Genomic DNA, 12,861 nt, shown 5'->3' with positions numbered 1-12,861 from the left:
CATAATATCAACCTTTAGTTAGAATTCATACACTGATATGTATAAGAAATAGTGCAATTAAGACTGTACTTGGAAGACTTCTCGGGGGCCTTCTGCCCTATTACAGAGGAAAGCTTTATGTGACTCACTAAAATAACTTAGATATTTCATACAATACAAAGATATGTAATATGTAAATGTATTTTATTATGTACAAGATAGAAACTATTATGCATTGCGAGTGTGTTAAGTGTTACTTCATCGTAAACTTTTCTGTATCTTCTGTTATGAACTGTTACAGCCTCCATTGATCTACTCAGAAACATTCTTAAGGATTATGCTAATTGTTGAGAGGACTCATTAAAAATAAGAAGCTAGTTTTAATCCAAAAGACTTTTCAGTTATCCAAAAAGGCTCAGGATTAGCAACATTGAAAGTGAAATCTCGGGCATGAAGATTTATAAATAAAGCTGTGCTAATTTGCCAGCTTTAAGAATCAATCACTGAGTAACAGTCATTTTTTAGTGTTTTCACCATTGGATGTCATCTATAAAGTATTATTCCCATTTAACAGATGAAGCAGCTTTGCACATTGAGGTAAAACCTTGAAGAAAGGTTTTTTTACCTAATTGTATTTTGACCACATACTCTAATTAATCCTTCTGAGAACCTAAGTGGTGTGGAGAGAGAATAAACAGTGAACTGATTTGCTACTAATTCAGTGTAGGGGGGACTTCTATTTTAAATAGTGGTTTTAAAACACGATTTAAGTTGAAGACCTATGGTATTAAAGTTAAGATACATGGGACCATGATCCTGTCTGTAACGACATGAGTAACTGTGGCCTGCCAGAATTTGTACTCCAAAATTCCTCCATCGTATTTTAAATGAAAATAAAACAAATTAAGACAGACAGTCAATTCTCAAACCACCACTTGAAACACTTCATTCCAGGGTTGTGTGTCTAACTTTGCATCAATTTCCATTTTTTGCCCAAGCACTAGACAAGACATAACTGTGTTGGGTGGCCCCAGAGCAGAGAGACATTGAAATGTTTTATTTATATGCTCCTATGAACTTTTACTTAGGAAAACTCTCAGGTAAGTGTAAATAAGTATAAGACTAAATTTTAAAATATCCATAAAAGACCCTTTAACACGCTTTACGATGATGGCTCTCACCGAAAGAGACACTAGCAAAGGGGGATCAGAACAAACTGAACTAAAATTCTCTAAGCAGGGGGTTATTAGCGTGGAGGGACCTCTGTCCACTTGGAGGGAACAAAGACTTTTAAGAAGGTAATAATCCGAGGCTCAGTTTTTTAAAAAGTAAGAATAAGTAACCAAGGTCCTGTCTTAAAATAGGTAAGGGTTTCTCCACTTCGCTTCCTCCCCAAGTTGGCAGGTGACTGTAATACAAGTACCCCACTCGTGGAATCAGCACTTCCAGACCGCTATGTGTCACAAATAAGATGGAAGAGGCTAAGATTTCTTCTCGCACTTTATCCCACCGCATGAGTTGCCCTAGACTGGGATGACTGGCAGAGAAAGCCTACAAACTCCATCCAAAACTCGGTGGGCAGGGAGGCGGTGGGGGACCTCTCCCTGCACCAGCGCTTCCTCGCTGACTCTGCGCCCGCGGCCCCGTCCTACCTTGAGAAGGTATTTGTCCACGATCTCCAGACCGCAGCTGTTGCACACACACTTGCCAGGGGGACAGCCGGAGCCCGAGGCCATGGACTGGGGCGAGGACGACGGGGACAGAGGGGCCGAGGAGGAACAGGAGTCCTCGTCCCCCGCTCCCTCGGGGCTCACCTGCAGGAAGCCGCAAGGCGCTGACGGTTCTAGACCCCTCCTCTTCTTCGCATTCCCCCCACCCACGGGGGCGCCCCCTCCTCCTCCCCTCCCTTCCTCCTGGCACCCTCCTCCCCCTGCGTACTTCTTAAGGTGTCGCCTCTCTCGCTCTCCTTCGTGTCCAATCTTTGGCCACGCACCCCCTTGGGCTGCGGACCCTGACTGCGGGGACCCGGGAGCCCCGAGGCCCTGCCCGCCACGCGGGCCAGCCGAGTTCTCCACCCGCTCCCCGAGGGGCCAGTCGGGCCCGGGACGGAGCGGCGGGACAGCGGTCCGGTGTCGTGCGCCACCTCCCCACGGCCCGTCCGGCGGCGCCCCGGTCCCTCCGCACTCACCAGTCCCTCTTCCCCTGCGCCTTTCCGAGTCCTCCGGGTCGCCAGGGCTGCGGTCCGTCCGCACTCCTCCGACATGAGCCCCCAGCACTGCGCGGCGACAGCAGACACGGCGGGGAGACAGACACAGACAGCGGAAGTTCAGGGCGGGCGGCGCGGTCCGAGCCGGCCCCGGGGCGCTTTAATGGAGGCCCCCGGCGCGCCGGGCGGCGCGTGCAGCCGCGGGGGCGCCGGCGCGGGCGCCGGGGCGTGAGGGCGCGCAGCCTCCCTCGCCCGCCGCCCGAGCGCCGGGGGATCGCGGGGCGCGCGGCGGCCGCGCTCGGGGCTCGGGTCCCCGGCGCTCATCCGAGCACTGCGGTTACCCGCCCCCCCGCCGGGGACAAGAAGTTAATAACAATCATCTCGGCACAAAGCGTTTTCTTTCCAGACGTCAATCACGGCGGAGCGGGGAACACCGGGCGAGAGGGGGTGCGGGGCGGGAGGGAGGTGGAAGGGGAGAGAAGAAAAGGCTTCAGGAGGGGGTGGGGGAAGAAACTTGATTTCTTTAATAACCTCAATTAAAAGAGCAAGACACACATATATTTTTAAAAGGGGGCTTTTTGAATAGGATAGCCCGAAAGGTGAAGAGGTTTAATAGGATACTTGAAAGCTAATTACAACGGGATTTAAGAAGCCTGGGGTTTGTTCCGATGACAATTTGAATGAAAATGCTTCAGATTTAACCGAGCCAGCAGCTCTTTCGTAAACTTACAGCAATTAGAGTCGCAAGTGATTTACACTCGTTTCTTTAAGGTGTAAATTGCCACTTATTGCTCAGTAAGTCAACATTTGAGCTCCTAAAGGATTATTTTTAGCCAGCGCAAAAAGCGGGTCGAATAATAGGAAATATCCAGCTGAATTTAATTTGTGCCATTAAAAGGACTCACCCAGTCTCGGTCAAAATGTTTTAAGCAACATCACGCGTTACTTAAGTGTTTCCAAGTCTTTGCCGGAGTTTTGTTCCTAAACGAAAACGCAGCCTTTCTGGGCTTTTTCGGCCTTGGCGTCTGAGAACTCTAGCTTGGGGGCAGGCGGCCAAACCGAACGCGCGCGGCCCGCACCTCGCCATTTCTAACTTCAGCTCCCTCCCTCCCCCCCAAGCCCCGGGGAGTACCCGGAGAGATACCAGCCCAGCCTGGGGGTCACCGGGACCCTCTGCCGGACCCTGCCCTTCCGGTCGCTCTCTAGGAGCGAAGTCGAGCTGTTTCCCCGCCGCCGCGCCCTCTCGCGCACAGAGTTTAGCAGGAAAGCTCCCGGCGCGCTGGGTCGTCCCCAGCCAGCGTCGGAGCAAAAGTCAGCGGCGCCGGTGCGGGTCCCACCGGGGCCTCCCAACATGCTGCAAATGATTTTCAAACTAACAACGCGGGGCACCCAAGAGCCCTGCCTCCCGCGTGAGGGGCGAGCTTGTCAGGTTCCCAAAACCGTGTAATTCGTTTTGTACCCTAAGGGTTGCTTCTTTGGGTATTTTAAGTAAAAAGGCTCTGCTGCCTCGCGCTGTGATCCGCGAGGCCTTTCCGCAGTCCAGTCTCCCTGTACTTTGCGGAGGGCCCGCGGCAGCGCGCTGTGTCCTGCGCCCAGACGTGCGCCTTGGGGCCGGCAAGTGTCCGCGCGGGGAGCGGGGTCTCTGGCTCCACCCGACAGTCGCCCAGTCCTCCCGACCCCCTCTACCGACCGCCACGATCGCCACGGGAGATAAACAAAAGCGCGACTCACATGGACGTACGAGCGCCTTAGGCTCGAGGCTTCCTCTCCCAAATTACAGGCTCCATGCCTCAGGTTAAGTGAGCTTTGGGGAGGGAGGGCAGTGATTACTGACTAAAGCTACTACGTAATAAAAAAAAATTGCCAGGTCGAAAGATGAGGCCGCTACAGGTAGTTTCTGAACCTCGTTTTGAAGCCCAAACAACTCGAATTTCAAGTACACTATGATTCAGCTGGTCTGGCCAGGCCATGGGCTCGCTCACCTTCTCAGGAGGCACTGCCAGCTCCGGCACGTCCGTGTCTTCTAGTCTACACACAAACATCTGATCGCTCTTCCAATACATGGCACTGTTAGGGCTGCGGATCACATACCAGCTCCGGAGGGTCAGAGGCTGTCCGTATCTGCCGATCTCCCCCCCTCCTCCGCCCCAAGGCACTAATAGGAGCTGACACCGAGATGGACGAGGGTGCTACAAGCGTGTCTTCGACCAGAGAGGCCACGGTGGCCCTGACCATTCTCTGATGGGCTCTGTTCTTCCCCACCTTCACTCAGGTCTGTCCTTTCAGGAAAAGAAAAAAAAAAAAAAAGTTTTGTTTTCCAGAGGGTGGGACCTTACACCAAGGGAGGGGGGCTGGGGGAAAGTGTTTTCCTGGAGGAACAGCTTCACCTCCTTAAGGAAAGCCCGCCTTCTCTACATGTTCAGATTTTATCAGGACGGCCAACTCCAGGTTTATTATTAGAGGGAAAAGAAAAAAAAAATGGGGGATGGCCTGTTAACTTGACTTTTTAAAAAGTCTGCTCTCTGCATTTGCCATGACTTTTAAATTCTCGCTCCCCAACCAAAACCTAAACAAAGATTCAGGTTACATCTCTTTCTGCAGCAAGCAGGAGGGGAAGCCGAGGTCTGGGTGCCTTGAACGTTTTAGTCATCTCTTGAGACGCAGCTCTCCAGTCTAGCAGAGGAACGTGACCGCTGGCTGCAGCCTGGGGGCTGACTTATCTACGGGTTCTCCTCCCTTTGCGAAAAGTTTTCTCATTAAGATAAAGAAGGAACATCTGAGGAGCACAAACGCTTATGATTTGGGACTAGATTTGAAATCAAGGCTGCAAGAAAGACAAAAAGTATGTTGCTAATGAGCATGGCCCTTTTTAACAATGAAAATACTTGGCGGCATTAGGAAGGTTGAGAACCACTGAGTCCTGGACTCAGCCTTCTGCTGTCTCAAGTTCTGACTGCAGGTTGGGGGGTTGGGGGAGAGGGAGGTACTCACCCCCTAACTTTGAGGGTGTGTTTGTTTCAAAAGCTTCTTTATGGTATAAATTTTACTTGGTTCGTATTTGAAGAGGAATTTGATGTTTATTTTTTCATAATTTTTATTTCCAATGTTTTTGAAAAATTTTGAAGCATAAGTAATACAAGAAGATCGGGGTGTCTCTATCTCTTAAAGGCCTGTAACAAAATCATGTAATGTTGCTTCAGTTAGATGAAAATGTATGTATGCAAACACGTCTATACACACACACATAACCTTATCTCCCGTCATGTTGGTTTAGGAGAGGAAGGTCCAGGGGATGTCCCAGACCAGTGCAGCGGGCCAGTGCCCGGTGGGCTAGCAGGGGAAATGCATAGACTGTGCCGTGTAAAGGGCTGGGCAGAGTAACTAGTGCTTATTTAGTTTTTCTTCAATTGCATTTTTCTCCCATAAACACTAGGTCCTCAGAATATTTTCCTATGGCCATTGTTTTCCTTTTCCTGGAGCTGTGCACGTGTTAATATTAGCCATCCCCCCCTTACGTCCTCTCCGAGAGACTCGTTTAAATTCACCGAGTGGAGGAAGGGGGACGCAATGATTCATCTGTGCTCTCTGAGAAAATGGAAACCTTGGGGTGAGCTGACTTTTCAAAAAGCTAACGTGCGTGGGAACTAGAGAGACTTGTGTTTTTCATCAAGTGCAAAACTCAGTATTTGACGGGAAAATTCACATAATGCGTTTTCCATGAAATAGCTTCGTTCTCGAGATGGCTCTTCCGAATGGAAAGCGAGAGTCTTGCAGAGGGTTGGAGCCATCAGGCGGTGGGTAGAGCCGTATTTCATAGAAAGGGGACTAAAAAATAAAGGTCCAGTTTGGAGGTTTAATTACAGTTGTTTGTGTTAGAGTTTGCAAAGTGAATCTGGGATACTACTTGGCTATCATCCAGGAGAATTTATCTCTAGGTCATTTGGAGATCCCGAGAGCGGCTAGCGCTGTTTGGGGAAGCAGGGCGGGAGCCCGGGCGTGCATGGGGCCTTCCCTCCCACCCGCGCCTAATCAGGCGACTCTCAATCAGGTTTTCAAAATACTAATCTTGATCTAAGAGCTCCTATCTCTGCATAAGTGGGGGGAAATGGTACATTTTTAGAGGCTTCTGGGCTGGGGGAAGAATGGTCGTCAGACAAGAGCGGAAGACCTGAAACCCTGGTCTGGCGTCGCTTCGCTGCGGGCGCGTGGCGGGACGCAGACTGTCCGCGGCGCAGCCGCTCGCACCCAGCCTTGCCTTACAGGCCTCTAGGCGGTGAGTCGATTTCCGTGTCTTGGGCCACGTAAGCCTTTGGCTGAAGTTCGCGTGTGTAGGTGGGAGGAGGGGGATGAACAAGTATTTGCTGTGAAAGTGCAGGCTGAGCGCCGCCCGGTAAGGGAAAGTTCACCGTTGTTTGCAGACTACCACTTCCCACTTTAGGCGCTTGGTCTAAAATCAGAAAGGTTTTTGTTTTTTTCCTCCTTATTTATAAGGACTGTTTTATTTTTTTTCCTTTTTTTATTTTTATTAAATCATAGCTGTGTACATTAATATGATCATGGGGCACCAGGAGTGTTTTAGCCCTAACTCCAATGATACCGATTTTGGACGTAGCGAGACAGACCAAAAAAACCGTCTAGTTTGTCTGCAGGTGGGAAAGCGTTTGACGGTTCCTACCTACTAAACTGAAATGAGAATCAGAGAGACATGTCCACCCAGGGCAACTACCCACACCTCTGGATCACAGGGCTTTTTGTAAGGGAGGGCGGAAAGAGAGGGAGAGGGAAGAGAGCCTTAGACACTTTGGAGTGAAACCTATCTTGGGCAGCAGCCGCCCCTGAGCAAGTCGGGACTTGCACAGTAGCTATCTCTAAAACCCGAAGGAGGCAGGGAAGGGGTCTGGATCCCACGGTGCCCGGCCTTGATTGGAGGTCCAGTTCTGGAGAGGGGAACACCCACCCGCCCCGACCCCCACAGCTTCCACTCACCGCGCGGAGCTGCCTAATTGGGCTGTGAGCAGCTGCAAAATTTGTAATCGCCTAATAAGCCTTCCACCTCGGTAATTCTTATCAAAAGGCATAAAACTGACATTTTCACACTCAGTTCTCACCACAGGCGCCTTGATAAACATCCTTCATCAGTGGGACGAAATTAAGCCTGCATTGACAGAGGTCTCAGGAACTCGATATTTAAAAGCAATAGATCCGAATTAGCAAATTATAACTTGAAGTAGGGAAAGTCCCCACCAACTTGACTGTTGTACCCTTTGCCACAGAGCTCTTTGCGGTGAGTAAACCACGTGTTGGGGGAAACTTAACCCGGAGGTTCTGCGGCTCTCGGGCAATCTCCGCACCCCGGCTCCCTGAATGGCCTCTCGCTCCGGCTCCCAGCGCTCCCATCGCCTGCAAGGACTTGTCGGGGTCAGGCCTATGGAGACCTGGGCGCAGCACAGCAGCGACGGGGAGAAAATGAGGTCAAGTGAGGCGCATCCAGGACTTGGGCCTGCGGGCGCCGCCGAGCCGGCGTTCTGCCCTCGCTTTCCGCGGCCAGGGACGCACAGGGAGCCCAGAACTGCAGGAGGCGATGGCGGGGTGGAGATGGGGGGTGGTCGAGGGGATCTCGACGCTGGTTAGAAGGTGCAGGTCTGGTTGATTCTGTGGCGACTACTTAGAGCCTTGGAGGCGAAAACAGACAAAACTACTCTGCAACTGCGGATGTTCCACTTGGTTCAAGATTAGGAAAGGGTGGCTTTGGATTTTTGCCCACTCTTTCTAACCATATTTAATATTTGTCTGGAAAGCGACTGAAGGAGATAGCTTGTAGGGTCTTTCCACGAATTCGTGCTGCTCAGCAACCGCGTAACCTCTCACGAGATGGATTGCGCTCACCCAGGGACCCGACTGTCCCAAACTCCTCCTTAGACCTTGTCATTCCCTGTTTATTCACGCCAGGGAGGTCGTCTGACGGTGGTGAGGGCATCTGTCTGGGACCCACTGATCTCTCTCCCTCTGAGGACCTAGAGAGACGCTTGGTGGGCATTTCGGCCAGGCGAGCGCGCTGCACGTGGGCCACCCAGGAAGGCGTCTCCGAGCGGACCCGGAGAGTCCATCCGCCTGCCATCCGCCTGCCATCCGCCCCGCAGGGCGCCCGCCTAGCTAACTGCCTGACACACGCCAGCTGGGGCTAGTTGTTTCCGTGGTTCTGCAGACCCAACAACCGAAAACCGAGCTGAGTGCTTCAGAGCCTGTGCGAGCGCTCTCCTTCTGGAGCGCGGGTGCTCCGTCTGCAGCGGAGGCGGGAGGAAGGAACGCGTTTTCCGCCCGGTAGGAAAGCGGAGCCCAGAGAAGACATTGGGAGCCGGGTGGGTGGGGGGCGGGGCAGTCTGGGGAGCCCTCTGGGCTAAACGCTGGGGCGCGAACGCAAAAGGCCATTGCAACGTTTACTCATCGCGACGTTTCCAAGCGGACAATCTCGCTTTAAGCACGCCTGTAGGTTGAAGCTGCCGGTTTTACTTGCATTTTCCCTTGTTTAGAGCAAGCAACAAAGCAGCACCAACAGAAATCTAAACCCGCGTCTACAGAAGTGTCAAAGTACAAGGCGGAGAGGAAAGAAACTTCTGTCTAACCACTTCCCAGTACACCCCGTTTCCCTACACGTCCTACTCCCATCAGGGGGATCCCGGAGCTGCCTAATCTGGAAGGAGGAAGAACCCCAGTCCCTGTAGACTCCTCCTCTCTGCATCCCTCAACCCCGCACCCCCCAAAGCCCCTTCCCCAGGGATCTCTGAAGACTGAACCTAAACCAGGCCAGGGTGCCAGGAAAGCCAAATTTAATCACAGTGCGAGAACGCCCGCAGCAGGCGGTGGGGTGGGGGAGCCTCTTCTTCACGCGCTCCCTTCACGACCAGCCTTGCTGGTCCTTACGCTGCACAGGGGTGGGCCAACCCGCCCACAAGTTCTGGTGTCCACTTTTGGTTCTTCCCTGCAATACGTCCACTTCCCCTTCCTGTTACTGTTTATCCGATGTACAGTATTTCAGTATTTTTGTAGAATGATGCTTTTACAAAAAATAAAAAACAAGACAAAAGTTATTTTTTAAAAAAAGTTTAATAACTTCATATGGATTTGTGCAACAGGACATTGGCTCCTGCAACTGTGCAGCGTCTCCTCCTTTCCGATCTTTCCACTCCTTCCCCTTCCTCCTCTTTCCTTGCCTTCCTTCCTTCCTTTTTCCTTCTTTCAGGGGAGTTTAAGGTTTAAGACCTAGTCAACCTGTTATTTATTATAGTAAGGCATGAGATTTGAAATTAATCAGACCTGTAAAGGAATTTTGAGCAATTCGATTTTTTAACACATCAGTTTTCTCATTTGTACAACGGAGATGAGGTCACTTAGAAATTGCCATGAAAATCACAATGATGTTGAAACACCGTGTTGCTCAGCACAGGGGATTCTCAATGACTGCACTCCTCTGCTGCTGCAATGGCATCCTTGTTCCCTTCCCTAGAGAGGTCTGGGTGCAGAGGAGTGGGCAAGAGCCTAGTTCCCCCAAGTAAAGAGGCTTCCCTGATGCTCTTTGCTCTGATCAATCTCCAGTCCAAGTGACTATGTGCCGGGTCACCAGATCCAGTCATGATGCCAGAAGCACCTTTCCGGGCTGAAGAGACTGGAGAAAAGGATACAGCCTATGGCCACCTCTATCACAGCATCTTAGCTCAAGGATGCTCAAAAAAAAATTTCCTGCTCCTTTTTCACTGGTTTATTGGAGAGTTAATCTGGCTCATGTAAGTGCTTGGTATGCTGACTTCTGTCAGTTTGTGCAACCATCTGAATATTGTGAAAAGTAGCAGTGACTTTAGCTGTTGCTCATTACTTACCAAATGTCCCACTGGTGCTGTGGGGCACAACCCTCCTTCTTTAACCTGCTCAAGGCCACATTTTACCAGGTCGGGTCAGAATTCGAATCCAGATGCCCAATGTGGAAGCTCAACTTTTAGATTCTTAACCAATTCTCTACTGTCTTTTTACATTGAGTTCAGAAATGGATACTTTTAGATAATGGTTCCTGGCGGGGTTCTCTACAGCATTCAGGGGACCTGGGCAGTGGCTCCAGCACAGGTGGTCCAGCCGCCAGCCCCTCGCTTCAGCACTTCTGGTGGAGCTGTCGGCCTTCAGCAGCCCCCTTCCCACCTCTACGCTCACTGAGCCCAGGCTACACAGCACAGAAGGACGTGAAGCCCACGTTGAACAGTCACAATGGGGAACATTTAAATCAGTAGCGGTAAAATCTTTCTCTCTCCTTTTCTTTGCAGATTACAGAATCCAATATCTAATTATCCGTGAAAGGATCAAAACCTGGATTGAAATGAACCAGCTGAGATCAGAAGGCCTATGCTCACTTTCTTTGAGCCTGAACCAAACTCCTCCTGTTATTGTGTGGAGTACAAAAAGATTGTGGTGCTTGGTTCAGATTGTGCAAAAGTCATCCTATCTCATCCTCTGTCACCACTTGGGAGACGTCTTTAGAAATACTTTGTCCAACACAAGCAGGTGAATAAAATCGGCCTCAGCAGGTTTTCTGGCAGTGCCCTGGAGCCTGCAGCTGTTCCTACTGTCTGAAACCTAGTTCAGAACCTGGCATCAGAAAATACAAGGTTTGCTTCCTGAATGACAGAAAAGAAGTATGTAGTGGCTAGTGCTTCCTCCTTTGCTTGGTCTCCTTCTGGACCAGTTCCTGCACTTTTTAATCCCATGAAGAGCCTCAGCAAGGGAGGGTGCAAAAGCTCTGACATAACGGAGGGACTTCCGGGCTCCACTTCTCACCTAGGAGGAGGGGCTTGTAACCTCCAAGATGGACAGGTATCTTGGTCCCTCCCACTGAGTCCTTTAGACTTCAGCTTTGCAATGAATTTAGGAAACCTGTTGGCAGTGCCTAAGAGACCATCCCAGCCTGAGTCTTATTTTATAAAGCAGGTTATCAGAAATTGAGAAATGGGACTAGGTGCTGGTGCTGGATCAGCAGAAGCCCGGGGCAGGTCTCCGTGGACCCATTCCAAATGCACACGGGGGAAATCTGTGCATGCTGGCCAGGTGTTCGCCTAAGTTTAGCTTGCTCTGAGATAAGAAGGGGACCCTGAGTTCATAGGATGGAAGCTGAGCTCATTGGCTCATTGGGAGCCCAGTGCTGTTGTACTCCATCCTTCCCGACCTGGAAAGTGGATGTGACCTCTCCCTCACCTTCCTTTGCAGTTCATGATCCACAAGTCAGAGAAAGAATGCTGAGGAACTCACGGGCAGTAAAGTCTTAATTCCTGAGCCCACAGGTCCCTGCCCCACACCAGGTCCCAGTCACGTGTGCTGGGTGTCAGGGGGGTTTGGCCTGTCCTTTCCGCAGACTCAGAGCATCTGTGCCCAGAACAGGTGCATGTCACCACACAACTTGATGGCCAGGGTCCTAAAGTCCTGGAGACTTGGAGTGATTGAACCAGCTTCAGAGGTGTGAATTTACCCAACCGTAAGAAAGACAGCACTAGAGCTTTATTGTGAAAACTTGGGTTTCTTCTTTATTGTCGACTTGGGGAGACGAAATCAGCAAACTCAGATATAGCTGCTAAAGGCTTCCAAACGTGGCCAAACTCGTTTTAGGTAAGAACTGAGTTAATCCCACTCAGTTCTGTCAAACAGCCACCCATTCCTCAGAAAGGGTCTGACAGTCATTTTTGTAAAGGGCTTTTTTACATGACACCACCTTTACCACCTGGTCCTGTCTCAGAGCTTTTCCATTTTATTGCTTTTGCATCTCGATATCAGGGAAAGCAATAAAAGCCAGTTTCTTCCCAGGCTTTTAATATATGCAGTGCCTTTTCAAGGCTTTTTCTTCCTCCTATCCCCCTTCAGACTACTTCTGCCTTCAGTAATTTTAGGAATAGGTGGGGGGAAGTAAACCCTTGTGCATTAAAAACAAATCTGGATTATCTATGTAAATCTGTCTTGAAAAGGTCAGGATAGAGAAAAAAATAGTAAACTAAGTCAGAATTTCTGCTTCTTTAATCCATCTTCCCCACCTCCAGGTAACTTTCTTTCCAAAGAGACTTCATATTTCTAGAGAAAAAGGTACACCTTAACAACAACAACAACAAAACTACTATTGATTATTTAGCATTACCTAACTTTCACACATTCCTGTATATCCTGCATAAACTCCTCATAGTCATCTGGCAGGTGGATATTATTATGCCCAATTCACAGAGGAGTTATCTGAAGCTCTTAGAGGCAGCACAAATTCTCAGGACAAATTAAGCACACAGGCTGGACACAGACCCATTCCCAGCTCTTAACCATTGTACTACATATAAAGAATGGTTTTTGAGCCTTGCAGGGCAGCAAGCAGTCTCCTCCCTTTCTCCTGGAGCAATGCAAGGGGGAGTTCTCTAAGGAGATTCTGCCGGTGGCGGGACTGGGAATCCGGGCGGGGGTTGGGGGGCGAGGTCCTGATGGCTGAGCGGCTGCATAGTCGGAGATGTAGGAATGGAGTTTCTGCTTGCTGGAGCCTTGGCTTGGGGAGGACAGGCTGCGGATAGCAAATTGCCGGGGAGAAGTGTAGAATGCGCTGTGCGAACACTTTCTCGGCGCTGCTGGTGATAAATATTGTTGCATTTCCTTGGTAACCCCCACGCGGG

General features: G+C 50.4%; 1 protein-coding gene across 3 annotated transcripts in view; it reads right to left on the bottom strand.

The window, feature by feature from the left end:
• The window catches only part of LHX8 (LIM homeobox 8), a 28,322-nt gene extending 20,886 nt beyond the window's left edge, over window positions 1-7,436 (bottom strand). Inside the window, exons 1-4 of one of the 3 annotated variants that reach the window (XM_053591424.1) lie at window positions 7,172-7,436; window positions 4,168-4,464; window positions 2,168-2,254; window positions 1,632-1,793 (exon numbers count right to left, since the gene is read on the bottom strand). In XM_053591424.1, coding sequence (XP_053447399.1) covers window positions 1,632-1,793; window positions 2,168-2,254; window positions 4,168-4,248 — 330 coding nt within the window. In that variant the 5' untranslated portion in view covers window positions 4,249-4,464; window positions 7,172-7,436. Of the gene's footprint in view, window positions 1-1,631; window positions 1,794-2,167; window positions 2,255-3,090; window positions 3,181-3,916; window positions 3,984-4,167; window positions 4,465-7,171 lie in introns of those variants that run through there. The other 2 variants (XM_053591425.1, XM_053591426.1) reach the window with 2 other exon arrangements.
• Window positions 7,437-12,861: the final 5,425 nt, after the last annotated feature.

The sequence above is a fragment of the Nycticebus coucang genome, chromosome 5, assembly GCF_027406575.1.
Source record: "Nycticebus coucang isolate mNycCou1 chromosome 5, mNycCou1.pri, whole genome shotgun sequence".
NCBI classification, from domain to species: Eukaryota; Metazoa; Chordata; class Mammalia; order Primates; family Lorisidae; genus Nycticebus; species Nycticebus coucang.
Note: the sequence above shows the minus strand (reverse complement) of the source record. Positions and strands in the feature narration are given on the sequence as shown.